General features: G+C 61.7%; 1 protein-coding gene across 1 annotated transcript; it reads left to right on the top strand.

Moving 5' to 3' along the window:
* The first annotated feature begins 3846 nt into the window (after nucleotides 1-3846).
* Nucleotides 3847-16052, top strand: KIF25 (kinesin family member 25). Its single transcript, XM_087817792.1, has 9 exons — nucleotides 3847-3878; nucleotides 5851-5925; nucleotides 6966-7097; nucleotides 9017-9193; nucleotides 10140-10291; nucleotides 11734-11934; nucleotides 12307-12462; nucleotides 13259-13406; nucleotides 15887-16052. Exons 1-9 carry the CDS (start codon nucleotides 3847-3849, stop codon nucleotides 16050-16052), a joined length of 1239 nt encoding a protein of 412 aa, XP_087673918.1.
* The last annotated feature ends 113 nt before the right edge of the window (nucleotides 16053-16165 follow it).

Consider the following 16165-nt stretch of genomic DNA (forward strand, 5'->3'; position numbering starts at 1 on the left):
TCTTGACTTAATAGGCCCCCTTGTTAAAGGGCCTCCGACCAGCCGACCTGCTGACGGAGCAAGTGATGGGCGTCCTGACACCGCCCCTCTGGGCCCCCACGTCTGCTTTCCCTTCCCGACGTCTGAAGCGAGTGTGCGTTTGTGCTGGATGCAGTTTGCGATCCGAGTCAACAGCTCATCGTTTTTGGATCCAGCCTATAAATGAAATGGGCCCGGGAGCGTCTGGCTGCGGCCCCAGTTCTGGCGTCTTTGGGGCTGTTTACTTGTGTTTTCATCTAACTCACATCGGCTCGTCTGAGAAGAGATTTCCGGCCCTGCAGACCCGGCTGGTGCTCCGAGCTCGCCCTGGTTTTTCATTCTTCCTGAACCATTCGGTCTGACAGCCACTGGCTCGAGTTTCCAGTGTAGTTCACAGAGGCTCAGACGATTCTTACACAAGCACAGTCAGGGTCAGGACTATTTTTAGGGGGGCGCTTGACAAAGAGTGAAAGGCTTGGCACACGTGGAAAAGTTGAGCTCTGCTCTTGGAACTGTTTCGGACGCTGTCTGAAATCCAGGGCTCGCCCTGTGGGCCGCACTCTGAGTGGCCACGGGGATCTGTGGGGCTCAGCTTGTTTTTACGGCTTTTTATGCTCTGAGATTTTGGGTCAGACATTGCGACCCTTTGCATTTCTCATTTGTCTTTATGGTTAAAACTTAGGCATTTGAAGACATCAATGAAACGCTTTGGGGGGTGTTTCTGAGCAACTCACCCTGTGGCACTGGGGTTACATTTCGGCGTAACTTTGAGGCAAACCACTAAAATCGGGCAGCTGGAAAGTGAGGCCACGGCACAGGGAAGGAGCAAGGCCCCGGGCTGGTGGTCAGACTCGGGGCTCGGAGCCAGGAATCCGGGTTCGGCCCCCACAGCGAGGTCCTCGCCCCAGTCCTGGCGAGCGCTGGGCCTTCGTCCCGCATCTTCAGAGGTTGGGGGTGAGAGGATTCGGAGCCGCTTCTGCCGTAGAGGACGTTTCGATGGTGATCGGGCATCTGCTGTGATGCGGGTGTCCGTCTCGTCCCCCGAAGCAGCCCCGGCACACAGTAGGCGCTCAGGTGTCCTCGTTAGAGAAGTGAGCTCAGTGAGCGACTCCTGGGAAAGGATTTCCTCCCGGAAGCCGCGTGCAGGCCGGGCACACGGGGTCTCGTATGTGGTCAGAGGAGGGCGTCGTGGCCGCTTTGGCTCTGGGAGGGGACAGAAGGCCCTGCCACTGACCCAGCTCTCCAAGGTCACGGCCAAGGTCACTGTGGCCAATCTCCTTCCCCGTCTGCTCTACTGACACTTTTCACTATGGAAGCAAACGGCACCCAGGCCCGTCGATGACCTGCAGCCCGGGCCTCGGACCTCTGGGCGACGGCGACGACCGCCATCCCTCCCTCGCTGCTGCTACCAGGCCTCGTTTTGGTTCGGGGACTCCGTCCACTCCCTTCGTGTCTAATGTGCCCTCTGGGAACATCTCTCAGGCAGCGACGTGAAGAGCAGACAGGAGGGCAGGGGGCTGGGGGCTGGGCCGTCGCAGCCACCGGGCAGTGGAGGCGCCTCTGAGAGTCAAGGCCGAGCCAGCGACTGTGTCCGGCCGCGGTCGATGCTCAATCCTTTCATAACCTGCCCTTTCCAAATGCACCCGATGCTCCCTCTGACTGTCGGACGGCCGGTCTCGCCGTCTCAGCAAGGACGACACGAGCCTTTAACGCCAGGGAGACCTCACAGGGCCCGAGGGCAACAGCGCCCGCGCCCGCCGCGGCCACGACCCCCCAGCAGTGAGCGATGACGGACAGTGGTGACCTCTGGACAAAGGCTGGCGACTGGAACCTACCTGGGCCGCTCCTTTGACCTGCAGATGTGCAGCTGGCGACGAGGAGGGGTCCCTGCTGCGCCTCCAACTGCCACGGACAAGCCAGCGTCTGCGCCGTTCACCACTGCGGTTGCTGGTTTTGTTGTTTATTAATTCTTTTTAAAAAAAATTTTTCTTTGATTTTTTGGAGAGAAGCATTGTTGGCGGGGGGTTGGAGAGAGAGAAACAGTGATGTGAGAGAGCGACGCTGATCGGTCGCCTCCGGCAGCGCCCCGGCCAGGGATGGACCCACCGCCTTTTGGTCTGCTGGGCGACGCCCCAACCAGCGGAGCCACCCGGCCAGGGCTGGTTTTTAATTAATTCTTCCTTTCTCCCTGCTTTTCCATGAATTTGCATTTTGCTTTAGAATTAGAACCAGTTCAGGAGATTTCTTTTTCTTTGCTGCGTTTCTTGCTGAAAACTGCCTCTGCTCCTCTCCGCACGGCCTGGTCTCGAAGAAGACGCTTTAGGAGCAAACCTTTGGGTCCCACCGGTTACAACTAAGTCCTAACAGTGTCCGGGCCCTCGCTGCCTTCCTGGAGGGAGGTCTCGGGGCTACGGAGCGGTCAGGCTGGCCGTGCGCGGGGGGGGGCTCGGCTGCGCCCCTCTGGGGACCTGACCCTCCTCTACCGCGGGGCCGGCAAACCCTCCGAAGGGCCGGGGTCAGCACTGCCGCCCTGCGGCCTCTGTCTCAGCTACTCAGCTGTGCGGTCGGGGAAAACGGCGCAGGGGCTATAAAGCGGGCATGGGCGTGGGCGTGGGCGTGGGCGTGGGCCTGGGCCTGGGCGTGGGCCTGGGCGTGGGCCTGGGCGTGGGCCTGGGCCTGGGCGTGGGCCTGGGCCTGGGCGTGGGCCTGGGCGCGCCCACGAGGCTTTATTCAGGGCGGGCACAGGCTGGATGGGCCCGGCTCTGCCGGCCGCCGCTCGGGGCCACCGCTGTGGCCTTGGCCGGGCCTCACCCCCGCCACTCTTTTCCGTCAGGAGACCATCCTGTTGAGCTGCCGCCGGCCCGGCCACCCTTCCACTCATAAGACATTTAACTTTGAAAGGTAAGTTTTTCCCGAGGACAGTGAAGCAAAGTTACCCAGGTGTAAATTCTGCATCAGGGTTTGATTGAAAAGTGTACAGCTTATCTCACCCTTTGGCTAATTGCTGGGCCGCGTGGGCGTCCACGCCCACAGATGGACGCGCCTTGACCCGTACGTCCCTCCTTGTGCAAAAACTAACCGAAGTGGAATCCAGACCCAAATATAAAGCATGAAACCATAAAACTTTTTATTTATTTTTCCTCACTGAGGATATTTTTTCTATTGCTTTTCGGGGGGGTGGAGAGGAGCATGGATGTGCGAGAGACACGCCGATTGGTTGCCTCCCCCGTGCACCCCGACCTGGCCCGGGAATCAAGCCTGTGAGGTACGTGCCCTTGGCCGGAATCGAACCCGGGATCCTTCAGGCCGCAGGCCGATGCTCTAACCACTGAACAAACGGGCCAGGGCGAGACCTTAGAACTTGTAGGAAAACCCAGGAGAAAGTCCTGGGACCTGGGTTAAGCAGAGAATTCTTAGAAATGCCTCCAAAAGCGTGATCTATAGAAGACCAAAGGTCAGCTGGACTCCGTCACAGTTTAAAACTTCATTTTGCCCGTTGACCCGTCTGGAATGTACTCTGGCATCGCACTGCCTCGGGCGCCTCCGAGTTTATCGCGTCCACTTCCACCCCGCTCCCCGCAGGGCACCGACCCGAGACGCCGTGTCACACGGCGCGCCCCACGCGCAGGCTCCTCGGCTCCTGGGCGCTCTCCTCTGTCTTCACTCATCCGCGTGGCCAGGCCACGGGGTCTCGGGTCTGGGGCCTTCACAGCGCGTTGACGTCGGCGGCCCTGCCTCTGCTCTTTTCCAAGGTTTTCCTTTATTCTCGCTCTTTCCTTCTGTCGAATAAATTTTATAATCAAATTGTCCAGCTCCAGGAAAACCCCGATGGTCTACATGGCATTTGGGGAAGAATTCAGGTAAGTTCATAAACTAACTTTGGAAGAACGAGTATCTTGTGGAGCGGAGCCTCCAAGAACACGGTGTATTTTCCATTGACTGGAGTTTTTAATCTTGTGCTTCCCGGGCTACGCTGTGGTTTCTTCCTGAAGGGTTAGGACTTTTTTTTTTTTTTTAAATATGTCTTTATTGATTTCAGAGAGAGGAAGGGAGAGGGAGAAACATCAGTGATGAGGGTCACTGACCGGCTGCCTCCTGCAGGCCCCCAGCTGGGGATCGAGCCCACACCCGGGCCTGCGCCCCGACCGGGAATCGAACTGTGACCTCCTGGATCCTAGGCTGACGCTCAACCGCTGAGCCACGCGGGCCGGGCAGGACGTTTTTGCCCCGTTGGCGCCTGGGTCCTCATTCCCAGTTCTCTGGCCCGTGTGGGCCTTTCTCCCTAACGCCCCCTGACTCGCTCTGTGTGTGTGACTCCGGACGTCGGCACGTGGCTCTGTAGCCTCTGCGGAGCTCTGTTCCCGAGCTGGTGGTTTCGTTCACCGCGGGCCCCACCGCCCGCCCTGCGACCCTGCGGCCCGCCAGCTGCTCTTTCCTTCCCGCGTCAGCCAACAATGGCCGGATGCGGGAGGAGCGGCAGCCAGGTGGCCCGACCTTGTCCCCTTCCTCACGCTGCCCGGAAAGGCTGCCGTGTTTCTTGTTAAGATGTTTACCGAGCCCAAAATACTCGCGTTCAGAGAAAGCTCGCCGCCCCCCGCCCCGGATTGAGCGCCTTAGAGGACGCCCAGGCCGCTCGCTGAGGGGGCCGGTTTGGATCAGGGTTTTACAAGCTGACGGGAAAAATAAGCTTCTTAGAGAGAACCGGGGAGGCGTGGACGCTGGCTTTGGGGGTGATATTAGGGCCTTACCGCTGACTTCAGACGCGTGATGACAGAGGTGCAGTTGCGACGTTTGAAAGCGTCGCCCTCTAGACGCGGACGAGCGCTCCCGGGGAAACCGCCTGCGGTCGGCTCCGAAGGCCGCGGGCAGCCAGGGGTCAGGGTGGGCGCGTGTGGGACACACCCGGGGCCCACTCACTGCCCTTCCTACTTTAATTTTTTTGTTTGTTTAAAGCTGTGTCTACTTTTAAAAAAATGTTTCTATGGATTTCAGAGAGAGGAAGGGAGAGGGAGAGAGAGAAACGTCCCCGATGAGGGCCATGGATCGGCTGCCCCCTGCGGGGATCGAGCCTGCACCCCGGGCCTGTGCCCTGACCGGGAATCGGACCCCGGCAGGGAGCAATTTGGCTGCAGCTAAACCAAAACCTGTGTTTCAGGAAACTGAGCTTAAAATCAAAGCACATTCGAGTCCCGCACGACGCCCTGCCAGTGTGTGCTGGGTACTGGGCCGTCCGCCCGGTCCTGTCACCGGCCGCGCCCCAGGCCTGTCTCAGTTTGTGCAGCGGTTTGTCTGTGACCCGCTTCCTCCTCGCCGGCCCGCCCGTCCGTCCCTCTGTCCCTCGGCTCAGCCCGCGGTCCCTCGGAGCAGGCGTCGAGCCCCCCTGTGCGAGTGGCGTCCCGGGAACTGACCCGGGCCCGGGAGACGGCACCGGGAGGGGCGGGAACATGAAACTGGATTTCACTTTTCGAGTTTGCCCGGAGCCGACCTCGGCCTTGCTGTTGTGGGACCCGCCCCCGCGGAGCTCACGCAGCCGGGGGCAACTGCGCGGTAACCTTCCCGCTTTCCCCCTCGCTGGCTGCTTTCTGCTTTGCAAACCTTTATAACTTTGCTTCTTAATCTTTATAACGGAGGAAACGAATCTTCCCTCTTCCTTAAGCTCTGCTCACTTGAAAAGTAGCAAAACCAGTCTTTTACTGATGCAAACCGTGGCGCTTGGCCTAGTCGGGGGTTAGGTGGGAGGACAGAGGACGTGTCTCCTGAGAGGCTGAAGTATTTGGGCACCAGAGTCGATCTCTCCCCCCAGTAACGCCTCCTTTCCCCGCTGCCCCTCAGAGTCTACGGCCCAGCCGAGGGTCAGGGGTCGGTGTTCGCGGACGTGGGCCCCCTGCTCACCTCTCTCCTGGACGGGTGAGTTACACGCGCCGACGGTCACCCTGCCGGGCGAGCCTGCAGCGCCGGGCCTGAGCCTTTCGTCCGAGCAAACCCAGGGCCGGGTGCCGACGGGGGCGTCCACCGGTGGGGAGCAGCCGGCGGCGGGAGGGGCACGAACGCAGGAGAGGAGCGGCCGGGAAGCGGGACTCGCACTTGGGTGCCAAACGGTGTCCTAGTTACCTGCGTGCGGCCTTAAGACGAGGGGAGTAGCCGCAGTTGGGGGTCTTCCCCCCACCGACATGCGGGCCGATCCTCGGGGGGCGCTCGAGACGGTGGGGTGCAGAGGCTCCTCGCTGTCCCCGGGTGGCACCCGGGGGGCAGGGCTCACCTGCACCTGTGGCCGAAAACATTCCAAATATTCTCCGAAATGTTCGGCTCTTCCTGTTGACATTTTGGGCGGGAAACCCTAGTGGAAGGAAGTGTAGGTCCGTCCACAGTCCCGTCGCCTGTGAAGTAAAGCCACAGGGAAACCACCCGAAGGTCGGGTCAAGGGGGACAGGCCGCCCGTCACAGAGGGCACGTGGCCCCTCCGCCCGGCAGGGCCCTTGGGGCAGCAGCGAGCACAGGCGTGGTCACAGGGACGCTCGTCAGCGAGGCCAGCGGCACCTCGGCAACGGGGAACGTTTTTAGACCATCAAGGGCAAACAAGCAAACGCACGTCCCTCACGTGGGTTAAAGCGAGCCTGGCTTTAGGCAGAGGCGCTCACACCGCACTGCCCCGGGCTGGGGTGAGTGGGCCTCGGGCGGCCTGGGGGGTGGGCCCTGAGCAGGGCCGGGGACCAGCCCCGGCTCCCGCGAGGAGACGCTGACACGGGAAACGGGTGCCGACGAGATGCGGGTGTGGCTGAAAGGGCCCCGTCCCCCCCTGCAACCAGGCGGCACCGGGGCCGGCTCAGCAGAAAGCGGCCTCGGTTCCGCGGCGCCCGGTGCACAGGAGGGCGGTCACGGGACCCGGCGAGTCCAGCTGGGCCCTGCAGCCCCGCGTCGGCCGCGCTGAGCTCTGTGTTCAATCCCAGGTACGATGTTTGTGTCATGGCCTATGGGCAGACCGGGAGCGGGAAGACCTACACCATGCTGGGCCCGCCTGCCCCGCGCGCGCCCCAGGGCCACGCAGGGATCATCCCCAGGGCCGCGGAGGAGCTCTTCAGGTACCCGGGGTGGCAGCGACCTTGCCGGGCAAAGAAGGGCACCGGCCGTGCGGGGAGGCTGGGCCGGGCCGCGTGAGGGGTCGACCCGCCGCCCGGGGGACAGGTCCCCGCTGGTGCTCTCGGGGCCCGGGGACTGGAACACGAGTGCCTCGGGCTGCGTCCCAGCCGCTCCTCCGGGGGAGGGCTGCGGCCACGTCCCCCCACTGTTCACAGTCTGGCCCGCGCAGGAAGGGGGCGACTCTGGGTGCCTTGCCCAGTCGTCACTTTCAGACGGTCACCAGGCCTGGGGCGTCCCCAGCAAACCCCAGCGCTGAGAGTCATGAAATGCAAACTCTTCGCCGACAGTTATTTTTACCGGAGAATTTAACTTATTGTTTTTCTTAAAATACGTCTTTACTGATTTCAGAGAGAGGACGGGGGGGGGGGGGGGGGGGGCGCGAGAAACATCAACGGTCAGAGTCACTGATGGGCTGCCTCCTGCAGGCCCCTGCTGGGGGCCGAGCCCGAAACCCCGGCCTGTGCCCTGACCCGGAATCAGACCTGTGACCTCTCGGTGACGGGGACGCCCGAGCCACCGAGCCACCGAGCCACACCGGCCAGGCTCCTCCAGATTCCCTAACTGCTGGTCATTAGCGGACGTTCACCACTCGTTTTGTCCATGGCTCTCCTGTCACCCTGAGGACACGCTGGACCCGCAGGCTCTGTTTTCCTCAAGCACAGACACCCCCGCCCGCTGGCCTTCCAGCCAGTGCCCGGACATCTGGGTGGACACGAGCCGAAATCGGGTTGGCCACAGGGACAAAGCAGGGACGGAGCGGAGGGAGGCAGGGAGGGGACCGCCTGCGGTCGCCCCGCCCTTGGCCCGGGCTGTGGGGTTTTTCTCTAACTGCTCAGTATCTCTATTTTTAAACCCTCTGCAGTCAGCACATAGCACTTTAAAGAGGAACCAGAATAAATGAGTAGTTGTCTCTCGGAGCCCGGGAGGCTCGGGGTCACGGCGGGGCTTGGGGGCAGGCGCTCGGGGCGCTGACTGAAGGGCTGGGGACGCCGTCTTCCGGAACGGAACAGATTTTCAAATAAAGAAGCCGCGTTGCTGGGGAGGCGCTGCCGACTCCCAGCTGGCTGTGGCCTGGGCGCAGGCCCCGGAGCACCGCGGGGGCGGCCGAGTCAGGGCCGCGGCCTTCACGCTTCCGTCTGCCGGGCTCGGGACCCCGAGGGGGCCGATGGATAAACGGGTTGATTTAGATGCAACTCGGGTACAGCAGCCTTGCTCCCAGGACACTTACTTTCTCTACAGTTTAAAGCTGAGTTTCCCTTCCTCCTGTGGGATTTTTTTTTTTTAATTTTTAAGTATTTTTATTGATTTTGTTAGAGAGGAAAGGGGGAGGGGAGAGAGGAGCGTCAGTGTGAGAGCCGGGCCCGGCCGGCGTGGCTCAGCAGTTGAGCGTCGACCTAGGACCCAGGCGATCGGGGTTCGATTCCCGGTCGGGGCACAGGCCCGGGTTGTGGACTCGATCAATGACTCTCTCATCACTGATGTTTCTATCTCTCTTCCTCTCCCTTCCTCTCTCTGAAATCAATAAAAAGATACAAAAAAAATATAAACAATGTGAGAGCTGGACGTGATCGGCTGCCTCCCGCCCGCCCCGCCTGGGGATCGAGCAGCAACCCGGGCGTGTGCCTGACTGGGACTCAAGCCAGCGACCTTTTGGTGCACGGATGACGCCCAACCACTGAGCCACACGGGCCAGGCCTCCTCCTGCTTGAGCGTGACGTCGACATGGCCCTGTACCCGGGGGTCCTGAGCTTTCCGGGAGCATGAGCGAGCCTCACTGGAGCCATTCGTTTAGCCCTTTCTGAGGGTTTTCTCGGTTCCCCTGGTGGTTTCGCCTCACGTGTCACCCATCCCCCTCCACCAGGCTTATTTCAGAAAATCTGCCCGAGAGCCCCAAGGTCGAGGTCTCGGTCATGGAGGTTTACAACAACGACATTTTTGACCTTCTGGCCAAAGACAGCTGCACAGCCACGTCCGGGGTCCGGCGCGAGGTGCTGACCACCAAGGAGGGGAGAAAGGAGGTGTCCCCGCTGACCTGCGTGTGAGTACTTCCCGGGCCCCCTCCACGCGAGCCAAGCGCGTGGGGACAGCGACCTGCAGGCCGACCGAGGCACAGAATCAGCCCTGTTATCGCGGAGATGGCCCGTTGAGCATTTCGTGCTTAGTACATGCTATTGAATTATGTTTTAAATTTCCAATGTGCTATTGAGTTATGTTTTAAAATCACAATTACAACAAACAAACAAACTGATGAGTCAGCCGTTAGGAGCTGATGGCTCAGGTCGATCCCGTGTCACGGATGAGAGACGGGCTCAGAGAGGCTCAGTAACCGCCCAAGGCCGCGCAGCTGTGACCCGAGGGCCCGGGGCTGCACTGCGAGCAGCAGGTGTATGGAGCACAGGAGGGAGCGGGGCACTCGTGTCGGGTAAGCGCGCCCAAGCTGTGGGCCCGTCAGTCCACGTCCGCGTGTCTGGTTTGCTCGTGACGAGATTAACCCAGACGGGCGATGCAGGAGCCTCTCCCTCACGGATACGCCTGGGGCAGGGCCACTGGTCCTGGGGTCTCAGAGCTGGGGGCCGAGGGGCCTCCAGCTACATCTAACCTCTGAAAAAGCCCAGAGGAAACCGCGCCCTCGACCATGACACCTTCGGCCAGGTGACAGGCGTTCAGCTTTCTGCTACCAGACTCTCACCAAAAAGCCTCCTGCAGATGAGACGTTCTGATCAGCGGTCCCAGCTCATTCATTAAAGTGCAGAAATAAATTTATTTTATAAACTTGATTTGATAGACAAAATATTTTAAGACCTTGGGTCCTTGAGTGCATCACAAATAAAAGAATGCTCGGTGTCGAGAAGGAGGGGACTCTGGTTGGTTTCAAGCAATTCGTTATTTCAGGGGAAAGCAGTCAGGCAGATGCCAACAGAAGTCACAGGTTTGCGTTTTTAGTGTTTTCTCTGCTGTAAGATTTGTGCCTGTCGCCCCCGCAGGCCTGTCTGGAGCGCAGGGGAGTTGATGGAGCTGGTGGGTGCAGGCCTGCAGCTCAGGGCGAGGCGCCCAACCTCGGTGCACGGGGATTCTTCTCGCTCTCACCTGATAGTCACCGTCACTCTCACCGCAGCCGCCTCCGGGGACAACACGCGTAAGTGGCCGTTGGTGCCCGGTCAGCGGCACGTGACAGAAGTCATGCGGGTCCAAGGTCTCACGCAGCACCCAAGGGTGGGAACAGCAGCCGCATCTTTGGAGGGTCTGGAACCCAACCCCAGAGGCCACTGGCTCCGAGGCCTGGAAGAAAGGGACACTGGGGGTGGGAGCGAGGAAAACTCCCTGTTAAGTGAGACCCAGCACAGGAGGGAGGTGGGGCCCGTTTGCTTGCGGGCAGCCGATTCGTTCACCGGGAAAGAAACTACGAGGCGGTTTCAGCCTAGAAAGGGAGGAGCCAGTACTTTTATAAAATTTGGCCAGTTAGGCGCACGTCGGCAGGGCCTGTGAGTCTTCGTCGGTCAGCAGAGCCTAGGACGGTGTCCGCAGCTCGCCTGCAGGGCCTGTGAGCCCCAGGCTGCAGGGCCAGGGCTGGGCTGGGCCCCAGCTTCCTGCGGCAACACAGAAGCCCGGTCTGAGGGGCCTCACTCGGTCACAGGCCAGCGAGAGTTGGATGCTCCTGACACATCTTGTCACAAGGCCTCGAAGTGGCCCCGCAGGGGAGGGAGAGGGGAGGGTGACACGGGATCACTAGTCGCCCTCCAGCCAGCCCAGAGCTGCCCTAGGTGGTCGCAGGGCCGGCCTCGCCTGCAGGGTCTGGGCAGTGGGGTGTGGACACCCGCTGTGCCAGGAGCCTGACCTGCGGTGCCCCACGGTCAGTATCCACACCGAGAGCGCTGGCCGCTCACAGGTGATGGGGACCAGCTGTTTCCCACACTGACTATGCACAATTTAGGCTTTTTAAAAAGCTTTTTTTAAAGATTAGGTTTTTATTGATTTCAGAGAGAGGAAGGGAGAGAGAGAGATGGAAACGTCAATGATGAGAGTCATTGATCGGCTGCCTCCCGCACGCCCCCTGCTGGGGATCGAGGAGCCCGCACCCCGGGCCTGTGCCCTGACCGGGAATCGAACCCCGACCTCCTGGATCCCAGGTCGATGCTCCACCGCTGGGCCACGCTGCCGGCTTAAAAAGTTTTTTGAATGGTCTGTTCAGAAATGGCACATGAAGAAACCGACATCTCTATGAAATGAAGGACTTTGTCAGGATTTTGTGGATTGTCAAGCAGAAGTTGTAGAGTTTATTTCTATAAAGGCAAATGGATTTTCTGGGTGGGATTGTAACTCGTGTCATTACCAAACCTTCCTAAGAAACCTCACCCGACGTTCTTGGTGCCAGTTAGGCGTTGGCTCCACTTTCCACAGAGGAAGTGCCTTTCTCTTCCCGAGAAGCCGCTCGCTGCCCCTCGGCCCGGCCCGGCCCGGCGGTGTGAGAGCCTGTCTCCGTCTGTGTGGGGTGCAGCCTTCGGGGTGGAGTTCAGAGCGCTCCGCACAGGCGGAAGGGAAGGGAAGCTTCCGGAACACCTTCTGTCTCTGTCCTTGCAGCAGAGCCACGGTCAAGTCCATCACCGCCCCGGGAGCCCGAATGCCCCTCGCCCCAGCTGCCCACGGCCGGGAGGAGACAGAGTCCTTCCCGAAGAGCTTCGGCCGGGTCCCCGGGGGCCCCGCCCGAGAGCCCCGCCCGGCACACAGGGCAGGTGCGCGCCAAGCTGCAGCTGGTGGACCTGGCGGGCAGCGAGTGCGCAGGTGAGTGACCGGCTTTGTTGAGGGCGTGGAGCTTCCCCTGGAGGAGCTGGACTGTGGAGTCCTGGCAGAGCCCAGTGAGCGGCCACCGCAGGTCCTGATGACCAGGTCCCGGTGACCTTCAAACCCCTCACCACTGCGACTGTCTGGGTCAGTCCAGGACGAAGGCCATCGGTTTTCCATAAGAGCAGCTCCTGTGGGCAGCTGTGTGAGTTTTCGGGACAGGACCGTGAGGAAGGTCCCCCCGGCCGCGTGCTGTCCCAGGAGGAACTCCGAGGGCTCTCTTCCTGGGAGCCCCTGTTTTGCTTTTCTGGTTTATGTCTCCCAAGGCTTTGGTCTGACCCTCACTGTGCGTGGTGGTCTCCGTCTGTCCAGGTGTGTCTGGAGTGAGAGGACCGGCCCTGAGGGAGACGTCCTTCATCAACCGGAGCCTGGCGGCCCTCGCAGACGTCCTGGGCGCCCTGGCGGAGCGCAGAGGCCACGTCCCCTATCGGAACAGCAAGCTCACCCACCTGCTACAGGACGCTCTCGGTAAGCAGTGTCCCCGATACGTCTCCTGGAGGGGGGAGTGAGCTCCTCCGTGGGGACTCCTGGCTCTCAGGTCGGTGGCCCCTCTTCGATATTCCCGGCACTGGGTTAGCTACGTCGCCTGCACTCTCTGGGCAGGCAGATGTGGCCTGTTCGTGGCCAGCCAGCTTCTTCAGGGGACTGCATGGGGGAGGGGACAGGACCCAAACGTGGGGCGGGGGTGCTCTGTCCTGAGCTGCAGCTCATCCCCGGGGCTGAGGGGAGCAGGTTCCCGGTTTTACATTTTATGACTTGTGCCCCTGACAGACCCCCCCACCCTGGTGCTCTGATCCCCAGGGCCAGTGCCCCCCAAGGAAGGAGTGTGGGACTTTGCGGGAGCCTTCCTCTCTCGCGGCTGTGGGTGCTTCCCTCCCGGTCCCTCAGCTCCTTCCTTCCCTGGCCTCCTCTGCCTCCCACGCTGCTCACCCTCCCTGTTGGTCCTTCAGACGAAGGAGAAGCCCGGGTGTCCCCTCCCCGGGCAGCAGGAGGGAGCATTCGCATGGACCCCGCTCTCACCAGGGGCACCTCACGACTGGTGTCCTGCCTGCTGCAGGCTGGTGGAGGGAGGAGGCTGTTGCTCCCGGGGCACCTGGGCACCTGGGCACCTGGGCACCTGGGCACCTGGGCCCCGCAGCCCACCGGAGGCCGACCCCACCAGCCTGCCTCTCCCATGGCTGCCTGGCCTCTGCTGTGCTCCAGAGACGACTTTCCCCTTGGAATTCCTTCCTCCAAAGGCACGTTTCCACTTCTCTCTCTAAAGGAGGAGACGCCAAGCTGCTGGTGATTGTCTGCGTGTCCCCCGGCGAGCAGCACGTGGCAGAGACGCTGCAGAGCCTGGGCTTCGGGGCCCGCGCGCGGCAGGTGGAGCGGCAGGTGCAGCGGGGCCGCCCCGCCCGCAGGAGGCCCAGGTGAGGGCGGTGGTCGGACGTGCTCCTGGGCTCCCTCCCTTAAATGTGTTTCCTGCCACGACTATGTGATGTTCGTGCCCTAAAATTAAACTCATTTACTTTGGACTTGATAAGAGCCAAAAACATTGGCAGGAGCCCGAGCGCGAGCTCGGCCGTGGTGGTCGAGTCACCGAGGAGCCCCGGGTGGGCAGGTCCTCAGGGAGCGGCTCGGAGCTGTGCCGTCCGGGGCAGGGGAAGCGCCACGCAGAGCCCGGGATGCCAGCTCTCGAAGGCACAGACCAGGCCAAGCTCCCGGGTGGGAGGTCAGGGTCTGGAACCAGACCTGGATCCTCGTGGCGGCTCCGTGTCCCCAGACAAGTTACGTTGCCCCACGGCCCCGTGTCCTCCTCTGTACACGTGGTCCCAACAGGACAGGGTGAGCTGGTGGCCACGGGGCTCCTCCTGGAAGCCACTGCGTCCCGTGTCTGGGAACCTCGTGGACACCCCCACCAACCCGACCTAAATGCCCCCCGAGGCTGGACTGCAGCAGACCCACGGGCTCCCCTCCACCCGGGACCAGGCAGAGGGGGAGAGTGAGGCTGATGGAGGTAGTGGGTCTCAACCACTGCTGGTTAAAAATGGCTTCATTTTGAGAATTTCACAAAACCCTGTAACGCAGCGAGCGCAAGGATGGGCCTTGGAGCCGAATGCTCCTGGGACTCCTGTCACTCTGCTCCCGTCGGTGGGATGAGGAGCTGTCTCCTCAGAGTCCCCAGGCCACCGCGGGGACACCCTGGCTACTGGGCTGGGCAGTGGCCTGCGCCTGGGTTTCTGGGTGAGAACTGTCTCCATCAGCCACTCTCAAAGCGCGCAGCTGGTAGGGTGGCCGGCTTTGCTGGAGAAAGCTGTCCCGAGTCTCTCTCACAAGGGTGGTTAGGCTGGTGACACAGCCCACAGGGCGTGGGAAGGCGAGTTCACAGAACGAGGTGACTTGTCCAAGGTGCGCTCTGGACCCCGGGGCCCGTGACTGGGACACGGGGAGTGTCTTGGGGGCACCCCCACCCCCACACCGGGTTGCCCTGGCAGCTTGCATCAAATAGAACTGCCACTGGGCCGCCTTGTTGAGTCCCGCATCCCAGCAGGGAGCAGCCGCAGCAGGTCTTCGAGGACAGGTCCCCAGGCCTCAGAGAGCCCATGGTTGGCCCAGGAATAGGTGCTAAACTTGCCCTGGGGGGGGGGGTCCCTGAATTTAGAACCACTAGGTTGACCTCTGACCTCTGTCCAAACCTGGCCAGCCAGGCTAGGCGGCTGGTGGTCATTTCGGCCCACACTTTCCTGAGCCCGCTTCTTGGAATCCAGAGGGACCCGGGTGGCCTTCCTTCAGCCACACTGACACGTGTGAGGGAGATGGGTGGGCTTTGCCCTGTGCACCCCAGCCTGGGGGCATGGCCTCATCACCCAGCGGCCACCCCCCTCGGAGTGCGGCGAGCGGCCCTGCCCTGCCCTCACACACCACCCGTTCCCTGCCGGCTCAGACCCAGTTTCCTGGGAAATGCCTGTTTTGTCTACAAGACCTTTGGTCCTAATTCACACAAAGGAAGAGCAGCTCTCCCTGAGGTTCCCAGGAGCCTCTGCCCTCTGAGGGGTGACTGGCCCCTCCTCCGGGTGGGTTGGGACGTCAGGGAGGCGCGTGGGAGGGGTTAGGGACCATGGCCAAGGCCCCTCTTGCCTCTGATTGTCTTCCCACCCGGCCTGACAACCAGAGATTACCGGGTGGTTAACGGACACTTGGCCTAATTCCCCACGTCCGTCCACAGGCCCAGGGGAAGGACAGAAATAGGACCCCAGCAGTGGTTTCTCGGGGTCAGCCAGTGGTCCCTGCTCCTCACATCTGCTGAGGACACAGGGCGCTGTCCCCAGCCTCCGGCTGTCCTTGGCGCTGGCCGCAGCGAGGGGTGGTTGGATTAGGAATGACCGGGGAGAGCGCAGCCCACATGTGAGGCTCCGACCTGCACTGAGAAAGGCGGGTCAGAAACCTGAGCAGCCAGGGCCCTGCCCTTACAGGGCCAGCCCCGCCTGCCCGCATGCCCAGGCCCTGCTGGCAGCGCAGGCTCCAGGCCCAGCCCCGTGCGGCCAGCGCCCTCTTCTGGCAGCAAGGGACAGGCGCGGTGGGGGGAAAGCTCAGCGGCGGGACAGGGTGGGCGTGGGTGTGGTTCCGTGAGACTCCCCAAGCCGCAGGTCCTGGCAACAGCGGCTCCTTTCTGCCCCAGCAAAGCCCCGGCGTGCTGGGCTCTTGTGCCCAAAATTGCCTTTAAAGGAAAAGGCAAGTCACAGGCCTCAGATCAGAGCCTTGTGTCTTACTATGGGGACGGGTCTTATGTGGCTGAAAAGTCACCAGAAAGCAGGGCTCAGGCCCACGCAGCTGTGGACGCCCCCATAGCGTCCTTCAGGGCCCCGACCCGGCTGCCGAGCTCCCTCACCCTGTTGCCCTGTGGCTGCAGGCCTGATGCTTTCGGTGGCCCGGGCCTGGGCAGCCCCACTGGGCACATGGACACCTCCTGCACCAGGCCCTGCCCGGCAGCCCAGCAGGCCCACGCCACCATGCTGACCCTGGCCCTCACCCGCGCCGTGCTGTCTAGGATCTGCCTACCCAGGGCTGCCACCTGACCTGCCTCAGTGACATCTGTGTAATGAGGGAAAGACTGGGCCAAGTCCACCTTGAGCCCTGGCCCTCCCTGCTGGGCCCGTCCCCACACAGTGCCGCCTGTCCGCCCAGAACA

This window comes from Miniopterus natalensis, chromosome 5, assembly GCF_054644295.1.
Source record: "Miniopterus natalensis isolate mMinNat1 chromosome 5, mMinNat1.hap1, whole genome shotgun sequence".
Taxonomy (NCBI): Eukaryota; Metazoa; Chordata; class Mammalia; order Chiroptera; family Miniopteridae; genus Miniopterus; species Miniopterus natalensis.